Genomic DNA, 25660 nt, shown 5'->3' with positions numbered 1-25660 from the left:
TGGAATAAGAGTATTTTAATTGCACAGCACAAATTTGTAAAATGAGAGTACAGGGAAGTACAGTACATCATTCTTTTCTTTCTTCACTCAGTAATGGGTTACCTTTTTCTTGTCCATACATATTTAACAAAAATAATAATGCTTTCCTGTAAGGTCAACCAACCCAGAGGTAGCACAAAGACCTCATGATGTTTCAGTCTATCGCTGCAAGACCACGGGCATATGGAGCAGATGGTAACAATCTCCAGAGTCATTTATGTTTGCAGCAAAACAAAACAAAACACACAAAGAATTTATAATTTTTACTGAATTATTAAAACACAAAGAGAAAATACTGATCTTGAGTGTGAGAAATCTCAACAGATGTCAGCCTATGCCCCATGGACCAGTAACTGATACTCAAAATTTGGTCAAACGTTCATCATTTGTAACAAACGTTACTCAAAATTATTAACTCAAGAATATTTAATAAACAGACTATTTACAGAATTGTGTCCAGAATTAAGAAAATCAACCAGGTATGGTGAAGCCCCCAGAAGCAGTTAACACCCTTATGTCTGATGAGCAGGGGGAGGGTCTGTGGTGAACATGGGAGCTTCAGCCACATGGACAGACACCCCCAGGTGTGTGCCAGCAGGAGAGAGGCAGGGGTGACACACACCTCGCCTGTCCAAACCTGAGCAGAAATCCTAGGAAGCAGTGCACTCCCTCTGGGCAGTGCAGGAGAAAGGAGGAAAATGATGTGGACACGGAGAACACTCAGAACATGAGCACATGTACAGATCCATAACACAGACACTTTTCATCATGTAGCTGCTATAGATACAAGTCATCCCACATCTCTGACTCAGACAACACAAGTCTCTTCAACTATCTTTATAGATTCATACTTAAGTACTACTGTAGCACTTTACTTCTAAGTAGTAACCCAAAGTATGCTGTCATTACTTTGGTTTTAAGCAGTTCATTACCTTTTTAAAGGATTTTAAAATAAAGAAAAAAATCTTTCATATTCACCCATGCATTCACCATTTCCAGAACCTTTCATTTCCAGACTGTTCTCCTGCTGTCCCCAAACTTCCTTCAATGTTTCCTGAAGGCAGGAACTCTATCTGATTTTGCTTTTTTGAAGTCCTTTTTGCTTTCATTTTTGAAAGATGTTTTTGACAGGCAATTGAACTCCAGGCTGTGGGGCAGGGGAGGTTCTTTATTTTCTTTTGTAATTTAACCCAGTGTCACTCTGCTGTCCTATCGTTTGCATAGTTTCTGACCAGAAGTATATTGTTATTCTTTGCTCTGTGGGTGTGTCTTGTCCTTTTTCCTCCAGGCATTTTACAATTATTCAATTAAAAAAAATTTTTTTTGACTACGCCACACATCATGGGGGATCTCAGTTTCCCGACAAGGGATCGAACCTTCACTCCCTGAATTGGAAGGCAGACTTCCAGCCACTGGGCCACCAGTGAATTCCCAACAATTCTCTTTAACTCCAGTTTTCATCAACTGACTGTGATGTCCATTGGCATCTTTATGTTTCTTCTGTGTTGGGTTCTTTGAACTTCTTGAATATGTGCATTCACACTTTTCATCATATGTGGCTATTTTTCAGCCATCACTTATTCAAATCCCTTTTCTGCCCCCTCTCACTTCTCTCCTCTAGACCTTCCATTACATGTATATTACACCACTTTAACTAATTTCCTGTCCTCTTTTTCCCCCCACAGTGTTTTCCTCTGTGTATATCATTTGATAATTTTCATTCTTACTCTTCAAATTCATTGATTTCCTTCCTTCTTCTATGTCTAATATGTTCTTAATTCCATTTGGGTTTTTTTATTTTTCAGAGTTGTTTTCAACCTGAGAAGTTCCATTTGAGCTTTTAAAAGTGTATCTTACACTTCGGGTTTCATCAAATTCATGTTTTCTTCTACTTTATACTTACAATAGCTGTTTGAACATACTTGTCTACTAATTCCCATCAATTCAGTCTTTCCTCTTTCTATTGACTGATTTTTCTTGTAGTTACAAGTCATATGTTCCTGTGTCAGGTAAGTTTCTGGATGTCAGACACTGCGGGTCCAGAGTAGCTTTTAATCTAGGTGAAGTGACTCTCCACCCTCCCCAAGACAATCCTGTTCTGGGAACTCCCCTTGATGCCCCTGTGCAAAAAGCTGCCTTCAAGTGGCTGGTGGGAGCACAAACTGTCCCAGCCTGTGCTAAGCTCCAGGGCTTGTTCAGCTCCCTGCTTCCCAGCTGCTCTCAGAGTCTCAGTTTTCTTCCACACACATGCAAATAAGGACTAAAGCCAAACACTCAAGAGGGACTCACTGAGGACTTATGCAGCCCCCTCTCTGGGAAGCTCCTTCTTACCTAGCACCCTTCACCTGCAAATTCTAGCTACCAAGGCTCCTCAAATGCCAACTCAGAAACCCTCTTCAGTTCAGCAAAACGATGTTCACTCAACTCCCTGACCTGCAGCCTTGACAATGGCCTCAGGGAGTAGGCTGGTCAGTTGTGGGGCTGTCCTCACTTTGTCCACCTCCTGCCAGGGATCATAAACCTGCACTTGACATATGTCTAAAAACCACTATTTCATAAATGGTAGTTTCTAGCTGTTTAAAGCAGGAGAGTTTATGTGGTTCTTATTATACCACTCTAGTAGAAAGCAGGAGTCTTCACACTTCAAACACAGCTACCACTTTAAAATGCCTATTTTCTTACAATAATTTATACACAGTAAACATAACCTCCTTAAAGAATTATTTCAACAGGGATCATGCTTATCAAATTCTTCAAAGTACTAGAAGTACTCCTCTGCATGAGACCTCTAATACATAATACTCAGTTACTTCCTTTGGGTGTGTATTCTCTAGTGTACTCTGAGCTACAAGTTCCCAATGAAATTTTCACTCACTTGTTACAACAATTGAGTTTTTCTCCTGTTTAGGTCTTCTAAAATTTAATAGCCTGGCACTTTTGACTGAAGGGTCTTATCACAATACTGATAAGACTTCCACACTGAGGAGCCATCAATATATCACAAGTTGTGTTTCCTGGGAGAAGACTTTCCTATATTGTCTACTTAACAACAACAAAAAAAGGTTCTCTTTTTAAATTCTATGTGGTGAGACAGTCACTGCAGTGACCGAGTTTCTCTCCCATACATGTCCTTGGAGTGTCAGGGGCCTGACATCTGATGGCAGACTCCCCACACTCCCCACACTCACCCCATGTCTACAGCACATGACTTCTCTGATGAATCACGAGCTGCGCCTTCCTGTGGAAGACAGTCCCACATTCACTGCATCCATAGTACTTATCCCCTGTATGGATCCTCTGATGCCTCATAAGGTGTGACTTCCTAGTGAAAGACTTCCCACATTCCTCACATTTATAGGGTCTCTCTCCTGTATGAATTCTCTGATGTATAATGAGCTGTGCCTTCTCAAAGAAAGCTTTTGCACAGGCATTGCATCCATAGGTCTTCTCTCCTGTATGATTTCTCTGATGTTTAATGAGCTGTACTTTCTGAACAAATGCCTTTCCACATTCACTGCATTCATAGGGTTTCTCCCCTGTATGAATTCTCTGATGCCTAAGAAGCTGTGGCTTCCAGGCAAAAGCTTTCCTACACTCACCACATTCGAAGGGTTTTTCTCCAGTATGGGTTCTCTGATGGTGAATGAGACTTGACTTCTCACTGAAGGTTTTCCCACATTCACTGCATTCATAAGGTTTCTCCCCTGTATGTGTCCTCTGATGGGATACCAGGCTGGACTTCTGGGTGAAGGCTTTCCCACAGGCACTACATTCGTAAGGTTTCTCTCCAGTGTGAGTCCTTTGATGTGTCAGGAGCTGTGACTTTCCAAAGAAGGTTTTTCCACATTCAACACATCCATAGGGTTTTTCTCCTAAATGAACTTTTTGATGTTTAATTAGTTCTGACTTCTTAAAGAAGGCTTCCTCACAATTACTGCACTGATAGTTCTTCTCGCCTGTATGAGTCATTTGATGTTTAACAAGTTGTGGTTTTCTGATGAAGGCTTCACCACATTCACTGCATTCATAGGGTTTCTCTCCTGTATGGATCCTCTGATGCCTAATGAGGAGTGAGTTCCTGCTGAAAGCTTTTTTACACTCACTACATGCATATGGCTTCTTCCCTGTATGAACCCTCTGATGAGTAATAAGCTGTGACTTCCAAAAGAAGGCTTTGCCACAATCACTACATCTGTAGGGCTTCTCTCCTGTGTGTGTCCTCTGATGTGTAATGAGCTTTAATTTCTGGGAGAAGACTTTCCCACAGTCACTGCAGCCATAGGGCTTCTCTATCGTATGGGTTATCTGATGTCTTTTAAGCTGTGACTTTCTGCTGAAGGCTTTCCCACAGTCACCGCAGCCATAGGGCTTCTCTCCTGTGTGAGTTCTCTGATGTAAAATGAGCAGTGACTTCCTACTGAAAGCTTTCTGACATTCCCCACACCCATATGGTTTTTCTCCTGAATGAGTCCTTTGATGAATAGTGAGCAATGATTTCTGGGAAAAAGCCTTCCCACAGTCCCGACATTCATAAGGCTTCTCTCCTGTATGAGTTCTTTGATGTATAATGAGCTGTGACTTTTTATTAAAAACCTTGCCACATTCCATGCACAAACAGACTCCTGTGTGTGGTATATGGCTCATAATGAGTCCTGGCTCTTTACTGCTGACTTTTCTACATGTATTGCCATCAGAGGATTTTATTCCACGATAAGTTCTGGCAGGTTTAATACAAAATAATAATTTCCTATTAAGATCATCACATTTCTTTCTTTCACAGTTACTTTTTGGAATAAGAAAATCAAAAGGATATTTCAGACTTTTTTCACCTGTGCCACATTTTTGGGATCTCATTCCTAAATGATCAAAGTTAATGCCTAAATGAAACATTCTCTCAAAGATGTCATATTCATGGCCTCTCTCCAAACTTTTAAGCTTGTCTTGATTATCCTGGTGCCACATTTTGAGATTATTATCTAGCCAGACTTTTTCTAAAAAGGAAAAAATGAACCATACTGTGTAAATTTCCCTAATCATTAAGCTTATTGAACAAATCTTCAGAAATGGAGCCTAAGAGCCCAGTCCATAAACAAACAAACAAAAAAATTCTCCCAAATACAATGTCTACTTATTAGGCATTGAACTTTTTAATAGAAATGAAAACAGATTTTGAAATTACAAATGTTTATAAACACAAACTTTAAAATAAGGAAAGATGAAATATATTCAGGTGATCATGATGAGATAAAAAAGACAAGCAATTTCTAATCAAACACTGTACTCATTCCACAATAACCTACTGATTATCTTCTATATGCCCAGACATTATTAGCAGAAATCAGAAAATGGCAAGTAGGTACTCCCATGAGAGAAGACTGAGTATCACAGTATAGAGAAGAGCAAGATTAGTACACAGTGCTGAATGTCACACAGGAAGAAACACTGAATACAATGACAGCAAACACAGGATATCAACTTCCATGTCTGAAAGGTGAGATATGTTAGTTTTCTGTACTATCAGTACATTCAAAAAGCATCCTCGTTCAAGATCATCACCCAAATCACTGATATCTGTAATTTCACCATCATGAGAACTACTTTTTTGGAATTATCTAAGAGTTCTCCAGAGCTCAGCATCAACACCTTTATTAAGGTTTCTGATACTTTAATTGAATCATCATCTATATACTGAATCTGTATATGATGTAAATTACTCGAAATCACAAGTATGCTTTGCATAACATTAGGACAGCTTTCTTTTTTACTCTGTAAGTACAGTTATCTGTGATCTCCCTTAATGATCTTTTAAGCTTGTTTACTTTATGATATTCTTTACTAGGAATTGTGAGATAATACTCCCAAGATGAAAAAAGTATGTTAAGACCTCAAATATAAAGCAATCACTCCTTTTTTTGTAGGATAATTTATCTGGGGAGGGAAAAAGCCTTATCTAACAACTCTCAGATATATCAGAATTTCAGAGGAAGAGCTAACTAGAGCTGTGGATATAGAGCAGAAAAAAAAGATTCAACGTTTTGAGCTTCAGTGAGTACAAGATGATAACACTGTTCATGGGCATTTTAAAGACTAGAGAGAGAAGTTAGATACCACTTATATAAGCATCTCATGTAAGTGTGAGACACTTATATGTCTCAGAGACATATAAGTGTGAGATACTCTTGAACAGTTTATAAAAAATTGTTTCATGAAATGTAAGAGTAAAGAAAAATAAATTTTAATTCAAATCAAATCAAGGAATAAGATTAAGATATATATCCAAATTAGTAAGTTAAATGATATAAAACCATACTGAGGTTGCTGCTGCTGCTGCTGCTAAGTCGCCTCAGTCATGTCCGACTCTGTGCGACCCCATAGACGGCAGCCCACCAAGCTCCGCCATCCCTGGGATTCTCCAGGCAAGAATACTGGAGTGGGTTGCCATTTCCTTCTCCAGTGCATGAAAGGGAAAAGTGAAAGTGAAGTCGCTCAGTCGTGTCTGACTCTCAGCGACCCCATGGACTGTAGCCTACCAGGCTCCTCCGTCCATGGGATTTTCCAGGCAAGAGTACTGGAGTGGGGTGCCATTGCCTTCTCCGATACTGAGGTTAAACTGTACCAAAAATATATTAAAGAAATTTTTAAAAAATCTTGGCACTTTGGCAAACACACAGACCATGTTTTACTAGTATCACCCTTGGTAGGGGTACAGGTCTGTTACCCCACGTCTCTGTTTCCATTACACTCTGATCCATTCAGCCTTCATTTCATCCTATTTTTCAGTTGATATTCCCACTTCCAGGCTCATGCCCTCCCAATTCTAGTCTCCACACAGCAATCTTTAGAAAATGTACTCTGACCTTTTGCTTAAACTTCTTGCTTAAAAACCTTTGATAAATCTGGGCTTTTAACACAACATTCACACCCCTGTATGCCTGGCTCCTTCCAGCCCTCAACTTCCTCTCACAACACTGGGCTCCTCCCTGCCCCACTGACCCCAAAAGCCTCTTCCTGCCCAGCTTCCAGTATGCCTGTTTCATATCATTTTAAGGGCACACTAATAAACACCTGTTTATTCTCTTCATAGCACTTATCAGATAGGTAATCACCTTACTTCTGTCTCTCCCACTGGAATGTAATGAAGGTAGGGAACAGGTTTGAGTTTTTCACTGATGTACTCCCACTACATAGCACATAACAAGCCCTCAATACAACCCTATTCACTTATCATTAAACATCTAATGCAATTCCTTTCTATATAGTTAATCCTGATAATTAACTTTGCATTTTGACACAAATGCATCATGTTCAAACAATGAATTATTTTGTATTTTCTTCTAAATTAAAATTCCCTAGTCCTGCAATGTTATTTCATGACTCATACTTTATCTCAACTCCTCTCATTTCACAAAATAGGTTCTAAATTAACAGAGGAACATAAAGTCTATCTTGACAGCTTTTCCAAGCTACACATATCCAGTCCTAATCATCCATGTGAATGGTGCCCAGACATCTGTAATTTGAAGTATTTTCCCAAATAAGCTGAAACACTTAGTTAGATGAAAACCTTTGTACTAAAGAAATTATTTGATAAATAAGAAAGATCCTGCTTTACTTGGCCTCACAACAACCAATTAATGAAATATTTAGTAACACAGCATAAATGTCATAGAGAACAGAGAATAATAAGTTAGTTACCATCTTTCTATGTAGGGAAAAAAACCTCAAGACCTAATTAGTTAAGAAATTATAGATAATGTGTGATCAGGCCCAGATTCCTACAATACTGCTCAGTAGGTAGAGATTTCAGAAAAGGCTGGGAGTCAAGAAACACTGCGGAAGTAAAAAAAAAAAAATAGAGCTTAAAGAGGGGGAGGGTGTCTAATTGAAAAAGTGTGCACAAAAGCCCACATTCAGAGAAACGTATGTGAAAGACACAAGGAAATAATTACTTCAACTGGAGTTAACTGTGACCTCTGGGCACAGGAAAAAACTGCACAGATAAGATGTTGCCATACTGTTGAGGGTCCTCAACTCAAATGGAGGTAAAATATCACACAGCAAGTCTTAAACCCCCACAGACTATTTGAAGGGATAAACAAGAAGCTTTAGAAGCTAAACATCAAAGGCACCAGAAAGATGCCCTGGACGCTGACCCTGAAGTTCTCTCTTAGACATTAGATTTCTATCTTCTGTCCATGGACTCACCGTCTACTCTATGTGGGTTTGAAACAGAAATTTGATAAATTAGGGAGAGAAAAGAAAAATAATAAAGGAAATTCAAAGGTAACAGCATCACCTAAAACAGGGAAAAATTATGAATTCTTAAAGAGGAGAAAAGAAGCCTACCTCTGCAGATGGGACCGGGGCAGGAGAGAAGAAAAAGTCAATGGGGGAAACTCAAAGAAGGGTCTGATCAAGAATGCAAGGTCCTGCATGACTATGCCACTAGAGGCACATTTCATCATCAGCTCTACCAAAGTGGACACATCCTGATATGGAAACCAGGACACAGAGTCCTGAGTCAACTCCAAAGATGGAGAAGCTTTAACCAGAGTTTTACAAATAACATTTCAAAAGTACCAACCTATCATCAAAAACCTGAGATTTAATTTTCACTGTCTGCCACTAAGCTGATTATTTCTCACCTGAGAAGTTTTGACTTAGGATTTCTTCATATAATAACCATGGCTTTTCTTGCTCCAGCTTGAAGATCGTCTCAGGTTTGATAACTTGATAACCTGTCAATTGGAAACACAGAGAGTCCCAATCGCTTGGGCTGAGGGGACTCTTAAATACAAAGACTATTTCACCTCAGAGGCTATAAAACAAAGTAAGCAAATAAAAACCTTTCACTTGGGTGTCAAAATCAAAGACTCTTTGACATCTGAAACTTAAACCCAAAGTCAGTAATATCTTAGAGATATATGCATATCCAGTTACCGGGTACGCACTCTACTACATAAGAATGTTCTTACCCAATAAAACTAGATTGCTATAGTTCTCCAACATCACATCTCTGTACAAGGTCTTCTGAGTAGGATTAAGCAGCTGCCATTCCTCCAGTGTGAAATTCACAGCCACATCTTCAAACGATATCTAAAAAAGCATAATCCCTGTTAAATCTGAAGTCATTCTCGTTGCTGAATGTAGGCTTTCTTTTCTACAGCAACAGGTGGCCTGAAAGCTGGACCCATTATCTCCAGCTCCTGGAATTGTGCTTTTGTTTAATCCTCACTACTCCATGGCCTGAATATGGGCTGGATTTATCAACTCACTTCCAATGAATGGAATAGGGTAGAGGTAAGGGATCTCCCTTCCAAGACCAGGTTATAAGAGAACGTGACTTCTATCTTGGGAACCCTGTCCTGCTCTCTTTGGGGAAATCCAGGGGCCATGTGGTGAGGCAGCTCTGTGGACAAGCCTACATGGCAAAGACCAGAGGTCTGCCAACACCCATGTGATTGAGCTTGGAGGGTGTCACCTTCATACCACGGCCCTTCTCAACATTTTGAAGACAGGGTCGTGTGAGATTCTCCACTAGAACCAAATGGGTGAGCCACTGGCAGATGCCTAACTCACAGAAACTGAGATAAATGTTTAAAATTCAGCCACTGAGGTTTGGGATAATTTTCTCTACACAGTAAAATGATACCCTAATCTTGCATTATTATACTTTGAGAGAAAAAAGTTATTAAAATATTCATCATTATGAATTCATAAACTTATCCACCCATCTATCCATAGGATAAGAAGTTGGAATAGGCTGTCTTTAAACAAGCAGTGTTTCTCAAAGAAGGTGCCACTGGGATTTGGGAACAATTCTTAGATAAGCAAGGGCTTCCCCAAGAGCTCAGGGGGTAAAGAATCTGCCTGCAGTGCAGGAGACACAGGAGATGTGGGTTCAATCCCTGGGTTGAGAAGATTACCTGGAGAAGGAAATGGCAACCCACTCCAGTGGACAGAGGAGCCTGGTGGGCTACGTCCATGGGGTCACAAAGAGTTGGACAAGACTAAGCGACTAAACCACTTAGCTGAGCACGTCTGCCTCATGCAGTGCAAGGCCTTCACAGTGTGCCAGGTCACTACCTGCTAAGTGACAGGAATGGTTCTCAGTCACTGTCAGAACCAAAACCACATCTATCTTTCTAGAACACTCTCCTCCCTTTGAGCAATTCTGGTCCAAAGTAGGAACTAGCTATCCTTTAGAACGCATGTTTTTTTCCAGCAATTAAGGGGCCTGGAACTATGACAGGTGCTAGAAATATAAAGATGAGTAGAAAAACATCATATTCTCCTATACTTTTCAGTCTTTTCTGGCCAGAGGCAATAAGGCATTACAGAGGCCATGGTACAAGTACATTCAGGGTATGGGGATAAAAGGCAAAGGAACCAGAATATCCAGAACAATTTGGAAACAGAACAGCAACATTGCAGGACTCACGTTACCTGGTTTCAAGACTTCCTATAAATGCACACGATAACAAGGTGGTATCACTGAGAGGTTACAGATGTAGGTGACCAGAAAAGAATGGAAAGCCCAGAAGCAGACCCCCGCAGGCAAGCTCCCTGGCTTTTGAGAGGTGCACATACAATTCCCCAGAGCAGGGAGTTTTCAGCACATGAGCTAATGTAACTGGATACCCACAAGCAAAACTACAAACCTTGATACACACTACACCTTACCAAAAAATCAACTGAAAAAGAATCACAGGGCTTCCCTGGTGGCTCAGTGATAAAGAATCTGCCTGCCAATGCAGGAGACACAGGTTCAATCCCTGATCCAGGAAGATTCCACATGCCATGGGGCAGCTAAGCCTGTGTGCCACAAATATAAAGCTTGTACTCTAGATCCCAGGAGCCGAAACTACTGAGCCCACGTGCTGAGACTGCTGAAGCCTACAAGCCCTAGGGCTTGTGCTCAGTAATAAGAGAAGAGAGGCCCGTGCACCATAACTACAGAGTAGCCCCAACTCACCACAATCAGAAAAAAGCCTGCACAGCAACAAAGACCCAGAATAGCCCAAAACAAATAAATAGATTTTTTTAAAAAGGAACACAGACCTAAATGTGAAACACAAAACAATGAAATTTCTAGGAGAAAACAAGAGACAACCTGGGTGACTGGATTTGGCAATGAGTTTTTAGATACAACACTGAATACACACAGTCCATTTAAGAAACAATTAATAAAACTGAACTGTTTCAAAATTAGTATTTTTTTTTCTCTATGAAAGGCACCAGTTAAGAGAAAGGAAAGACAAGGCACACACTAGGTGAAAATAGTTGCAAATCACTTATCTGAGAAAGCATGTTAACAGGACTTAACAACACTAAAACTATAACATCATTTAAAAAATGGGCAAAAGATCTCACCACATGCTTCACCAAAAAAGATGTAAGATGGAAAATATATGAAAAAATGTTCAATATCATCTGTCAATAAGGAAATGCAAATTAAAACAATACTGAGTTGCTACTACATCCCTATTAGAATGGCTAAAATGAAAAAGTAACAGAACAGAAATGACAAATGACAGTGAGGACGCAGAGCTACAGCAACTCCCGTTCATGCTGTGGGAACACAGGGCGGGGACTCTGGACACTTTCCTAGCTTCTCATAAAGCTGAACATAGACCTACTGCATAACCCAGCAAGACCATTCGTAGGTACTTACACAAACTGAAAACTAACGATCACCCAAAAACTTATGTTCAAACCTATATGCAGATGAACAACAGCCTATTAAGACCTGGAGGCAACCAGGACGTCCTGCACCAGCGAAGAGAGAAGGAAACCAGTGTCTCCACACATGGGACCTACTGTGTGAAGCCATTGAGCAATGAAAGGGGACAAACTGAGGCTTCCCTGGTGGCTCAGTGGTAAGGAATCTGCCTGCTAATGCATGAGACACAGGTTCGATCTCTGATCCAGGAAGATCCCATATGCCAAGGAGCAATTAAGTCCGTGCACCACAACTACAGAGCCTGTGCTCTGCAACAAGAGAAGCCACCACAATGAGAAGTCTTTGCACTGCAACTAGAGAGTAGCCCCCACTTTCTACAACTAGAGAAAAGCCTTGCAGCAATGAAGACCCAACACAGCTAAAAGCACTCTTCACTGAAATCCATCAGGGAGTTTGCATCTTTTGGAAAAGGGACAAACTACTGAAGAATGAGCAAAAAAGTCAGTATGAAAGGTTATACACTCATGGTTACATTATCTAACATCCTGGCAAAGGCAAGACTATGGAGACAGAGAACAGATCAGTTATTGCCAGAGGTTAGGGATGCAGGAAGGTGACACCCAGGAGTCTTTTGGGAGAGAGAGAACTATTCTGAGTCCTGACTATGAAAATTTCTACATGTTTTAAAACTCATATAAGAACTCTGGCTCAGAATTTTTCAGGCTTAAACACAAGCAATTACAAAGGCTCTACCTGACAGGTCATAGGGCAAAAGTTGCCCTCCCACCCCAAACCCGACACCCAACCTTAAGGGTGCCACCAGCCCCAAAGACAACTATCCTGGGCCCTGTTACTGAGTGTGCAACTGGCACTGATGTAGTGTCTGTGTGCCCCTGCTGGCCTCCACCCTCAGCTGTGATGGAGACTGTGGAGACTGCCACGGTCAGGGTTGGAACACAGAGGCATGTTGAGGACGTTGAATCTCTCGCCTCATGAGCTACAGTTGACCCCACAGCAAGCTTCAAACTCATATGAAACAAGCCCCCCATGGGGGTGACACATTTGGACGGAACCAAGTTCTGTTCCTAACAAGTCTGATGGCAGCTGTGTGGATGTTCACCAAAAAGAGTCTGGAACTGCCTCCGTCCGAAGCAAGAGACATGCTCAACCCCTTCTGGATCCAGGACAGGATGCTGTGGAGACTGACACTGTCCCAGGCTGGGCCCACATGCATGTGCTGCCATGTTGTCAGAAGGGGCTGAAACATTGAGGAAAGCTGTCCTGCCTTCCAGATGCTGGACAAGGTAGAAAACACTGCCCAGGACAGGTTCCTGTGCCAGGATGTACTCAACAGGTGGATCTCTCTGGGCTTCTCATGCCATCCAGAGGGTTTCACTGGACCCTGACACTTTCTTGGGGTCTGATCTGGCCATTCTCGTGGGCTCCCCGAATGCAAGTCACACTCTCAGGCTCCACCTTACCACATTTACTTCCTTTTTGGGTTTCAAGTTCACTGCATCTGATCGTAGCCCCAGATTTGCTGCGGGGTTCAGTGAGTGTCTTAATAAACAGTTTAAGGAGAGACTTAAGGGGCTGATGGGAAAAGTCAAGGGAACCCCAGTCTGGAGCACAGAGCTCAGAAGGGCAGCCTGGGACCCAGTGCAGCAGCTCCCATGAGGGCCCTTCTCACTGTGCCGGATGCCTGGAAAGGCTGTCTGCAATCACAGTCCTCCTTTCACAGTCACTGATACCTCAGGCTCCGTCCTGAAGACTCAACAAGTGGGAGATCATGTAAAGCCATTTTATTTAATTTTTTTTAAATTTAACATTATTTAAAAAATTTATGCCATGCTGTGCAGTATGTGGGATCTTAGTAGTTCCCTGACCAGGCATCAAACCTGTGCCCCCTACATTGGGAGCATGAAGTCTTAACCCCTGGACTGCCAGGGAAGTGCCCATGTAAAACCATTTTTAACTCTTTTAAAATCTCAGGAGTTTCTGCTAACCAATTCTTAAACATGATCGCTCCAGTTAAATTACATAAAAATATCTGCCCCTCTGTGTAGGGACAAAGGGTCTTTCCAGACAGAGTCTGGATAAAAACAGAAGATGATTTCTTTTAAAGTTTTGATTATCAAATGGAACACACTAATGATAACAGAAAAAAGAAAATAAAGCCCAGCACCAGGAGAGGCACAGTGGAGGGAGAAGGATATTAATGATCTTTGTTTTTCAGACTTGCTCCTAGAGCTTTCCCTTCCTCCTGGGGAAAAAAACAAAACAAGAAACAAAAGAAACGACTCCTGTGTTGCTCTGTCTGGATGCAGACTGACACTTTCCTGGCCTTCCTGTCCTGATGGGGCTGCTGGCCAGCAGCACAGGGTGGCCTTGGCCCCTGCACTTCCCAGACACCACAGCCTGGACACTGTTGGCACCCCATGAGGTGGGAGGTCCTGGACAAACAGTCTGGAACTAAGCACCCCAGGCAGTCCCTCACAAACCAAGGACTCAACTAAATTATTCAGACCAGGCTGATGTCCTGGGAGGCCCACAGAAAGGCCCTGTTTAACCTCACTGCCTGATGAAAATGTATCCTGCCTGGGGACTCTGGGACTACACTCCTGGTGTGTACCCCCAGCCATGGGAAAGCCACTGTCTCAGCCCCAGCAGGCAGGCATTCCAGCCAGCTTCCACCTGCTTCCAGGTCTGTGCTAAGTGAACCGCTGTCCTGTGCGAGACCACAAAAGACTCACAAAGCAACTCAAGAAGCCTCCTGATGGACTGAGACAAGCCTTCCTGATTCAGAAACAGCTGAGACCACCTGGGAGGCAGTCCCGATCACCCTGCTCCAGGGTCTTCCTCAGGGCCCTGTCTGCTGCTGCCCCAGGTTAATTCCCTGGTTCCTGTCTCAGTCCCTCCAAGTCTGACCTATTCAGGTCCACGATGGGGGAGCCTGTTTCTCACTCAGGTCCTGAAAAATCAAGCAGTGGAACTGAGGAGTCTGGCTCCTGGTTAAAAACCTACATGTGAATCCTCAGGTCTCACCACAGGTCACAAGGGGTTATCCCCAGGCCTCCTGGGTGATGCTGCCCCCACCTCCACCCCCAGACCTGAAGCACAACCTGTGCTCTCCTCACAGACTCGAGGGGTGAGAGGCATCCTATGTCTCTACCTGGAGCCTTTGGCACAGGCCTTTCTCGGGTACCTTGCTAAAATCTCCTTGTGGTGGCGGGGCAGAGTGGGATGGGGGGGGCAGGGAACCTGCAGACACTGTCCCTACTCTGACCCAGTATCCTGTACTTTCCACTCCCACCTCCTCTTCCCCTCCTTCTAACCCCCAAGTCCATAAACCTGCCAGAACCTTTTGTTCACAGTTTCCCGGGCAGTGAGGGAAAGACACCTCCACAACCGTGCTGAGCTACCCACGCATGACCAAGGCACCCTTCACTCCTCAGGAAAAGGTAACAGGAAGTTGGCACCTTCCTCGGCATCCAGTTCTCGCCTGTACCATCACAGTGATTAGAGGCTTTGGCACCATCACCCTGGTGCTGCGGTTATCAGCAGCTCAGCCTTCTCAGCTCTGTTGAACTCCTGACTCAGAACACAGCGGGAACAGGGAAAAGCCTACAGTGGTTTAAACAACAGAATTTTTAAAAGAAAGAAAGGGAGCGAGGAAAAGAGCATGGAGGTTAGCTAGCTGGATAGAAATCGCTTTGAAGGGACACTGCAGTCCTGTGTCTTGAGTCAACAAAGTCAGGAAGAGGGGGTGGGGAGGGATGAATTGAGAGTTTGGGGTTATCAGATGCAAGCTATTACATATATACATATGTACATATGTATATACAGGATAGATAAACCACAAGACTTTACTGAATAGCACAGGAACTATAGTCAATATCCTATGATAAACCATAATGGAAAAGAATATGAAAAATATGTGTGTGTGTGTGTGCGTGCATGCACATGCACTTCCCAGGTGGTGCTGGTGGTAAAGTATCTGCCTGCCAGTGCAGGAGATGTAAGAGACACAGTTTCGATCCCTGCGTCAGGAAGATCCCCTGGAGGAGGGCATGGCAACCCACTCCAGTATTCTTGCCTGGAGAATCCCATGGACAAAGGACACTGGCAAGCAATAGTCCACAGGGTCACAAAGAGTCAGAAACGACTGAAGCGACTTAGCACACATACATACACAAACACACACATATATATAAATGTGTAACTGATTCACTTTGGCGTACAGAAGAAACACAACACTGTAAATCACCTATACACAGATTAAAAAGTCAGGAAAAGGAGCTAAGAGCAGACATCTTCCTGTCCAGCTTTTGCCAACAGAAGCCAAAAAACTCCTAGCTAAAATGTATTGAGGGCTTCCCTGGTGGCTCAGTGGTAAAAAATCCACCTGCCAATGCAAGAGACATCGGTTTGATCCCTGATCCGGGAAAATCCCACATGCTGCGGAGCAGCTAAGCCCATATGCCCCAACTATTGAGCCTGTGCTCTAGAGCCTGGGAGCCACAACTACTGAGTCCATGTGCCGCAACTACTGAAGCCCGCACGCCCCAGATCTTTTTTTTGTTAACAACCAAATCCTTTCTAAAACTAAGTTTAACAACTCAAGAATGTCTTTCTTATATACCTGGGAGGTGTCTCTGAAATCATCCAGGAAGACACATCCCTGTCTCCTGGTCTCTGGGAGAACAGCAGCCTGACTGGCCTGACTGGCGCACCCGGTTCCAAGCTGGAAAATTACCTCCCATCATAAAGATATGAGAAGTGTATTTTTTCTTTGGGTGGAGGCAAATAGCTAATACAGTAGCCACTCTACTTCTCCTCAACAAGAGAAGCTACTGCAATGAGAGACCTGTGCATCACAACTAGAGAGTAGCCCCCACTCTCTGCAACTAGAGAAAAGCCTGTGCAGCAATGAAGACCCAACACAGCCAAAAATAAATAAATAAATAAATAATTAAAAAAAAAAAATGTATCGAAATTCCAACTGAGAGAATATTTATGGAGGCCATTTGAAGGTTTTGTAACAACCAATTCTGCAAGATGATTCAGGTTTTCTTCCCTAAAAGCAGAACACAAGTAGGGTGTGTGCCCAGGCCTGCTGCCCGCTCCCACGTTCTCCACCTACACTGAGGATCCCCGCAAGGAATAGCCCTTGGAAATAAGTTCACCCATTCCAGGACGTCTTTCACCACGCCATCTACATAAACAGTTATCCAAGTGTTTTCTTTACATGTAATCATCAGGAAATGTTTGCTTCTGCTAAGTCAATAATGGTCTGCTTTCTGACAGAGGAAACCACGCAGCTATTTCTGTTTCTCTTTCTTTGGCAGCTTCTGGGGACACCTAAGGAAGCTTGTGGCTCAATTCCAACAGTGCAGGGCCTTACTTCTCACATGTCCGTGTCCCAACTTCAAGACTTTTGTATGATTCTATGGTCCACCTTGTGTTTCTTTTTTTTTTTTTTTCACCTTGTGTTTCTTTTGACCATCTTCCTTTCCAGGTTTACGTTTTCTCTGGCTGTAATTTAAACGTATTTAAACCTTTCCTACTGGTTGTAGAAATGCCCGGAAGCCTCATCACACCCACAGATAAAACGACTGGAGGACAAACAACTTACCTGTGACTTGATCATCTTCCCCTAGTCCTGGGAAATCTGCTCTCTCTGTGACTTCTCTCTGTCCTGATGCTCTGAACCTCTGGTCCAAGATGGGAATGCACCTCAAGTCCTGAGGCCTCTTCTTTCTTATCTCACACAAGTCTTCTTGTTCCTGAGACCCATGGCCTAGAGGTGCAATGGGAATCTTATTTGAAATGATGTCACTCATTTGGGGACCTCAATCTTGGTTCTTATAACTGGGAACTCAGACGGGCTGTTTGCTAGTGCTAAGGAACAAGATGGAGAGTGAGCTACTGGCACATGTCAGTCGAGCCAACCACAGCCAGGCCAGGCCTGCAGCACACGTCGTGCACTGCAGCCCAGCTCCCACCTGGGAATGCCTGACGGGAGCCACCTGCCTTGTTGGTTCAACCAAAGACCCCAGGGGAGCCTAACACCTCAAACCACTCTGCAGGGGCAGCGACAAAGTCGGGAAAGACAGTCCTGGCTCACTGACCCTGAAGCATCTTTTCCCAGGAGCACTTAAACGAAATGCCTGGCACAGGTGCTACAGAATAAAATGCAACTCACTTCCAGGCAGGACAGAGGACAGGAAAGGGCTTTTAGATCAAGATGGAGAAGCAGCCTGAGGTGCTGGCCCTCTACTCCAAAATCAGTCTTGGAGCCAAAGGAAAGCATAGATCAGAGGAACTAAAAGGAACGGCCAAAAGAAGGGGTGAGACCCCAAGGGAGACAGGCCTCGGGAAGGCTGACACTTAGGTGTGGGTTTGCAGCTGATCCACAGGGTTATAAGCCAGAGTAGACGCCACAAGGAGAGGCCTAAAGGAACCTTTACCATCCTTTCTTTCTCACCTCACGTTGGGGCAAATACTGCCTGCTCCTCCCTAAGAAACCAGCACGACAGCCCAGGCCATGGGCTTCCAAGGGGTGACAGGAGATGGATCAAAATTCCTGCTGAGTTTAGGCATCACAGAACGGGCAAGGCTCCCAGCTGCCTTCAGGCACATTTGCATCTCCCACCTTCCCATGTACCCCAGAGAAACTGCTCCACAGCCTGCTTCTTGCTAAGGTCTCTGATCCCTGCTCAGAAGAGCTGCTTGCAGAGGGAGTGAGATGGGACTATCCAGTGGTTCTGAGGTCCACCCTCCTGGCCCTGGGGCCCCTTCCCTCCCCTCTGCTTCCAAGGCCTGATCTCAGCCCTTCTCAAATGCAATTACTGGAGCAAGAGAGCAGACAGATAACACCTTTAGGGGGATCCAGCTCAGAGCCTGTGACGGCAAACAAAAAGAAAAAGACCCCTCAGATCCCTATTTCAAGAGCATTTACTGTAGAAAATGTGTAATTACAAAATCTTTCTCTGCCCCTTTGGGATACACATAAATATTTTCTAAAACTAAGTTTAACAACTCAACAATGTCTTTCTTATGGACCTGGGAGGTGTCTCTGAAATCATCCAGGAAGACACATCCCTGTCTCCTGGTCTCTGGGAAGACAGCAGCCTGACTGGCCTGACTGTGGCACCCAGTTCCAAGCTGGAAAATTACCTCCCATCATAAAGACATGAGAAGAGTATTTTTCCTTTGGGTGAAGGCAAGTAGCTAATACAGTAGCCACTCCAACTACCAGGTAAGTTTAGGATGAACTCTGTGTGACAAATGATCCCTTGAGACTGTGTTGCAGGTCTGTCTAGCAGGTTGTACCTGCCTGGCTACAGAAAAGAACATCATCTCTTCCCGTCTCTTCCAATATTTTTAGCAGATTGTGTAAAGTGGGCATCACATTCTGGTTGAATTTTTATTCAATAATAAAACTATTCTTTCTCTTCTATTTTTGTGGAGAAGTTTTCTGGATTGGTTTATTAAACTATAACCACAAAGAGTCAAATAACCACATAAATAAATACAACCGCTACTTTAAAAACTTTTTAAAAGATCACAAACTGTATAACAGAGATCACCTTAGGCAGAATTATCGGAACAAATGGACCAACAGTTAAGATCAGCATGATCACAAATAACACTACATCTTCCTGCACACAAATACTTACACTTTCAATTTCTCCATCGCTCATAAGCCAGGTCACTGACATCAGCCAGACACCGGATCAGAGCCAAGGACACCACGGGGGTGGGGTCACACAGGGATGTGATTTCCTTCATGAGGGTACACCTGAAAGGAAGTGTCCAAAAACACAGTTCCTGGTAAACCTGGGGACATGAGGGACAAACTCCACCTCCCAACCGAGATCTGTCCAGTGCTGTGGTCCAAACCTGTGGTCTGGGAGCGACTGCTGGGCGCCCCTTGAGCTGTTCATGCTCCTGGCTTGGTCCCCACAGGCTGACAGGCTGCAAGGAAGACCGGACGTGATGGACAATCAATGGACACTTTTCCAGAAAGTAAACTGAGCAAGAAGAGAACGTAATTCCTACAGGAGATCCAGAGTAGGAGCCTGTTGTTCTATTAAGAATGGCAGGGAGGGGAAGGAGGCATCCTAAGCATCCCAGTTGAACAGAGAGAGATGTGTGGACTCGTCCTCCACAAATGAGGGCAGAAAGTTATGCCTGGGTGTCAGCACACTGCCAGGTTTTGCTCCAGGGCCACTAACAAGAGTGCAGAGAACACTGGCCCCTTCGAGGCCCTTCCTGCCACCCTCAGGGTTGGGCTGAGGGCTGGAATCAGACAAAGGAAGTCTGCTTTCATCACCACCTGCTCAGAAGCCCCAAACTGCTCAGTCGGCAAGGGAAAGAGAAAGGAAACCCAGGAACACTGCTCAATGCCAGCCAGACCACAGACCAGCTCCCAGCATCGTCGATCGAGGGCCTTGAGAGAATAAAGAGAACACCCAGGCCAGGGAGGGAGGTCAGGTCCCAGTGTGGACCAGGTGCAGAGAGGACCTGCAGTGAGTCAAGAACCAGCCAGGCTGGAAAGACAGACTGGATTTTGAATTTTGACTGAAACGGTCGTAGAGGGCAGAGCAAGGGCGTCCAGGGAAGGAAGAACTCCTACTGGTGGGAAGGGAGAATAATCCCATGGGTTCTGCCCATGTGTGGGTGCAGTGGACACAAAGATCAACCAATGAGACTGGACTCTCCTCAGTCCAGTGTGAAAAGCGTGGTGCTTGAGAACAGGTCTCTCAAGATAAACACCCTGGGAGAGCAGAGAGTGACACCCAAGGGAAAAGCACCTCCTCCTGAGACATGCAGGGAGCTCCCTGGGGCTCCCGGGCAAGGGCAGGTCCCAGTGGTCTAGGAGGCCGAGGGAGGAGACTCCAGAGTCAATGCTTTCCAAACCTGGGGTCCTTGAGATGCAGGCCCACCTGCCCTGGAAGCATCTATCTCATCTGGACCCCTTTTGGGTTGATGCACAGGAGACCTCCTGCAGCTTCTCTGGAAAAGGGGATGTGCTGACTGTACTAACACCCAAAACAGTCACTCTGTTTCTCCCCCAGGATCCAACATACTCCTGCACTCTGCTCTCACAGCCACATCAGATCTCTCTCTCACACACACTCATGCTCACACTCTCACACACACACACACACACACACACACACCAGTGGATACACACACACTCACAGTCTCATTTACGGCCCAGGAAAGCAACAATTTGTTAAAGGTCTCTTACTACTGGGCCCTGCTCTGGACATATGGGAGAGACCACGAAATAAGACAGACGATCCCTGCCCTCTCAGGTGGGAAACAGACATCAAAATAATTTCTGACTGTCAGAGTGCTCAGAAGAAACTTCAAATGTGACAGACAAGTGGGTGGATGGAGGATACTCCTTGGAGATGACTCTTAGCTGAGCCCTGGGGAGGTGGATCCCCCCTTTGGAAGGCCATAGGCCAACCACACCCATGAAGGTGCATCAGACACAAGTGGGAGGATTCAGAGCCAATGGGGTCACTGAGAATTCTTAAACAAGGTAACATTCAAGTAAAAGGAGCCATCACTCACCAATAAGGCCACGCACGTGCTGGATGAGAGGGGCTAAAGAAAAAAAGACAACATAGTTATTGAACAGAAGTCACAACCTGAGAGTCTTGCCTGAGCCCACACGTGATTCATCCAAACCCCAAAACACCACACTCACAGGCCCTGCAATCACCAACACCCACAGCCCCTCAAACATGGGTTCCAAAGACCATCTCAATCACACTAACTGACCATCTGAGAATTCCCCAGCCCCAATAACTGAACACACAACCACTGACCCCCACGTGTCCACCATCCCTCCAGGGTGTCTGGGCCATCAATTACACACACTGTGGGTCCCCAACACTCTTCTAGCAAAGTTCCCAATCACCAACCACCAGTGACAAAACCAATCCACAGAAGTATGTGAATCAATGAATCCCAAAGTCTCTCGCCACAGCTCGATCCCCAATCAGACAGTACAGAACCCTTTACTCCTGGTCACAGCAGGCTCTCCCTCACTCTGGCTCACTATGGCTATTGCGCATAGCCACAGGTATCTCAACAGACCCCTTAGATGACTACCACCCCAGAGCCCCTTACCTCCGATTCCCACAGGTTTCTCAATGCCGCCAAGAAACCCCATCACTGGCTCCTCCAAACCCCACTGAACAATCTCCAGTCTACTCGTTGACTAGAAACTGTCACTGGAATCTCACATGCTGAGTCCCAAAGGACACCTGCAGACCTCCCATCACTCCCTTCTATGGGTACCCACCCACTCACCTTCACAGGTGCCCCATCAGTGCTTGCACAGAGTCCCCTGCCGGCTTACTATCTCCCATCACCACCTACCACCTAAACTAGACCCCACCACTAACCCCTCAGTGGTACCCAGCCCCTCATCACATAGGGCTGCCAGCCACTCACCTCCCTGATATCCACTGTCTAGTCCACCCTGTGCTCACTCACCACTTGCTGATGCCCCACAGCTCATCACTCTGCAAGGGCCTCCAGCACCACACAAACACCAACACCCCCAGCCCCTCCAACGATGCCAAATACCACCCCCATTGTCCATTCACTCATAACCCCCAACAGGCCACCCATCAACTTAAGCGCAGACCCCCAACACTGATACACAGTCTCCAACCTGAAGTCTCGGTCACCTGATCCCCTAACACGGACACAGACCACTCACCTGCCCAGGCCACCCCAGTCACTCCCCTCCACTGAAAAAGCTACCACTAAACTGTCAGGCCAAAACAAATGCAGGGCTTCCCTGGGGGTCCAGTGGTTAAGAGTCTGCCTTGCAATTTAGGGGACACCAGCTCAATCCCTGATCGGGGAAGATCCCACATGCCTTAGGGCACCTAAGCCCACACACTGCAACTAATGAAGCATGTGCTCTAAAGCCCAGGATCCACAACAAGACAAGCCACAAGGAAAAGCCTGAGCACCACAACTGAAGGGCAGCTCCCACTCGCCACAACTAGAGAAAGCCTGCATGCAGCAACGAAGACCCAGCACAGCCAAAATAAATAAGTGAATCTTTTAAAAAATGCAGACTTGGCAAAGAAATATTTCACTCCAAGAATTTATTATCACGGGTGGTGAAGGATGTTGAAGTAGGGAGAAGGAATGCTGTGGCCTTAAGAGGTAGAAGCATCTGGGCAAGGTGTCAGGAAGCTGGATCAAAGGGCAGAGTGACCAGATGGCAGATGACAGGACATTTCACCAGAGGCTGGCCATTTCTCGGTGGGGGTGTGGGAGGGGTGGGGGCTGTAAGGCTGCTCAAGCTGCAGTGTACCAAAGTTCAGGAAACGGCAAGAAGAAGAGAAGCTGAACCAAAGTTTGGTTAATAAGTGCTTTGATGGGTGAGGACAAACAGTTCAGCTCATCATTTATGAGGTAAAGGATGAGAGGAGTTGGTATCATATTTATCTGTGGCCTTGTCACAGGAAAACAAGGGAGTCCTGTCTGGGGAACAGGGTTCTTTGCAAGAAGATGTTTCCTTGAACCCTGGAGAGGGGGACACTTCTTAACCTTCCTGTTTTCCAGGAGCACAGGGAACAAAGTCTAACACTGCAGCAACCAACAGGCCTGTCAATGAAATCCTCAGTTCAACCACTCGGAGCCCTCTAAACGCTGCCCAAACAGACTCCCCTCAAGGGCCTTATCATTCATCCCTGTGGGTCCAGTCCCCAATCCAAGGCACCCAAATCATGTATCACTAGAGCCCTAACTATTCCCGCTGCTGCTGCTAAGGCGCTTCAGTCGTGTCCGACTCTGTGCGACCCCATAGACGGCAGCCCACCAGGCTCCCCCGTCCCTGGGGTTCTCCAGGCAAGAACACTGGAGTGGGTTGCCATTTCCTTCTCCAATGCATGAGAGGAAAAGTGAAAGTGAAGTCGCTCAGTCCTGTCCGACTCATAGCGACCCCATGGACTGCAGCCTACCAGGCTCCTCTGTCCATGGGGTTTCCCAGGCAAGAGTACTGGAATGGGGTGCCACTGCCTTCTCTGTAACTATTCCTACAAACCCTCAATTCACTTCCCCAGTGCACAATGACCCCATGCAGCCCTTCATTCACTCCGGAGGGTGACCTCTCTCTCCCAGCGCCTGCTGTCGCCACCCCCCAAAGATAAACACTGCCCCTCCCCCAAAAAATCTTTCCCTCCATTGGTTTCACAACAATTCACCCCTCCCTAACCCCAAATTATTTATTTCCACAGATATTCCAATATCTCAACCCTCAAGTGACCCCCAAATTAATCAGCTTCACGGTCTCCTTCACAGTCTCTTCATTGCCCACCACCACCGGAGGCCTCGCCCGGACCCCCAAATCTCTCTCCAGACTCCCACACCACCGCCACCTACACCCAGCCCTACAGACCCCAGTCCTCCAAACGTTGCCCCCCATCCCGCTCCCTCCAGCCCCCTCCCGCCCCCTCCCGCCTCCGCGCTGCTCTGCCACCCGCTTGGGCTTACCCCGCGTCCCCCGCAGCGCCCCCCACCCGCTGCCGCCCTATGCCCCTCCCCCACAGCCTCATCCCCAATGTACCCCCGCACCTGGACCAGAATCGACGCCTGCGCAGCAGGACAGTCCTTCCGAGCCTCCTCCCGTACCCGATTCTGGAGCTGGTTCGTACACACGCCGGCGTCGCCCCAAGCCGGTCCGAGCCGGGGTCACCACAAGGCCCCAGTCGGACGCAGAGGCCACCACCAACCCGCAGTCCCGCCCCAGCCCCCGACACCCTTACCCCTCTAGCCCAGCGCCGAGGCGGAGGCGGCTGGGCCTCGGAAGTGTCCACGCAGAACTACATTTCCCAGAGTCCCACTCTCTTTAGAACTACATTTCCCAGAGGGGCTTGCGGCGCGCCTTCCTGAAGGACAGGTATGAGGTTTCCTGTTGCAAAATGCTTTGTGTCTGCGCTGTGGGATACAGAGGGCGCTTCCCTCTTCTAATCTGCGCACCATCCTTTTCATTTTTGATCATGCGTGTGTGTTAAGACGTTTCAGTCGTGTCTGACTCTTTGCGACCCAATGGTCTTTAGCCTACCAGGCTCCTCTGTCCATGGGATTCTCCAAGCAAGAATCCTGGAGTGGGTTGCCATGCCCTCCTCCAGGAGATCTTCCCAACCCTGAGATTGAACCCCTGTCTCTGTCGGCTCCTGCATTGCAGGCAGATTCTTTACCACCGAGGCACCAGGGAAGCCCAGTTTTGATCATAGAGCAAAGTAATTTATAAAATCAAAGTAGTAATATAGGTATGTTTTAGTACATCCAGTCCAACAGTACTAACAAAAGAAAAAAAAGAAAAGCAATGAAATGAGGGATTTGGGGAGAAATAAAATGTAATTATGGAAAGAGAAGGAAATTAAAGAATATAAAAGCAGAAACTGAGGAATTAAAGTAGAAAAAGCTAAACAATAAATCTGACTTTTAAAATATAAAATCATACTAGATATTTTTATCAAAAACCAGGAAGAAACAGCAAAATCAACTGGTAATGAAAAAGACAAAATTAGCCATAAAGAAAAAATTAAAATACTTTGAAATAATATTTTATTCAGTTATTTGTAATCTATGAGCTATGTTAATAAATTTCAAATTTAATGAAGTAAGTGATTTAAAGGAATAGTTAGGTAATTAACATAAGAAAATAATACCTTTTTTTTACCTAAAGTGCTGGTTAAAATGTTTTTAGCTATAGGTTCATATGTTTTAATTGGTGAATCTTCCATGTTATCAAAGAATACAATCTTCCAATTTCTAGAAAAATCTAGACTGAAATCTCAACACAAAGATAGTGAAATAGGTATAACATAACCAAAGATTAAAAAAAATCTCTAAAGCAATCTCAGTTATGATATTTGTCAACTACAA

At 45.1% G+C, this 25660-nt stretch overlaps 1 protein-coding gene across 5 annotated transcripts; it reads right to left on the bottom strand.

The window, feature by feature from the left end:
• On the bottom strand, positions 1-24595 carry ZNF605 (zinc finger protein 605). Of its 5 annotated transcripts, none has more exons than XM_081544498.1 (8): positions 24344-24595; positions 21314-21346; positions 19628-19702; positions 19405-19526; positions 17358-17522; positions 9015-9135; positions 8685-8777; positions 1-5030 (listed from the first exon to the last, which is right to left on the bottom strand). In XM_081544498.1, exons 5-8 carry the CDS (start codon positions 17370-17372, stop codon positions 3235-3237), a joined length of 2025 nt encoding a protein of 674 aa, XP_081400624.1. In that variant the 5' UTR covers positions 17373-17522; positions 19405-19526; positions 19628-19702; positions 21314-21346; positions 24344-24595; the 3' UTR covers positions 1-3234. The 5 variants fall into 5 exon arrangements, with proteins under 5 accessions (XP_081400624.1, XP_081400625.1, XP_081400623.1 ...); XM_081544499.1 differs by having other exon boundaries at positions 24263-24348; XM_081544497.1 differs by lacking the exon at positions 19628-19702.
• Positions 24596-25660: the final 1065 nt, after the last annotated feature.

The sequence above is a fragment of the Giraffa tippelskirchi genome, chromosome 11 (genome assembly GCF_054371585.1).
Source record: "Giraffa tippelskirchi isolate mGirTip1 chromosome 11, T2T-mGirTip1v1.2.pri, whole genome shotgun sequence".
NCBI lineage: Eukaryota > Metazoa > Chordata > Mammalia > Artiodactyla > Giraffidae > Giraffa > Giraffa tippelskirchi.
This window is presented reverse-complemented; position numbering and strand designations above follow the sequence as displayed.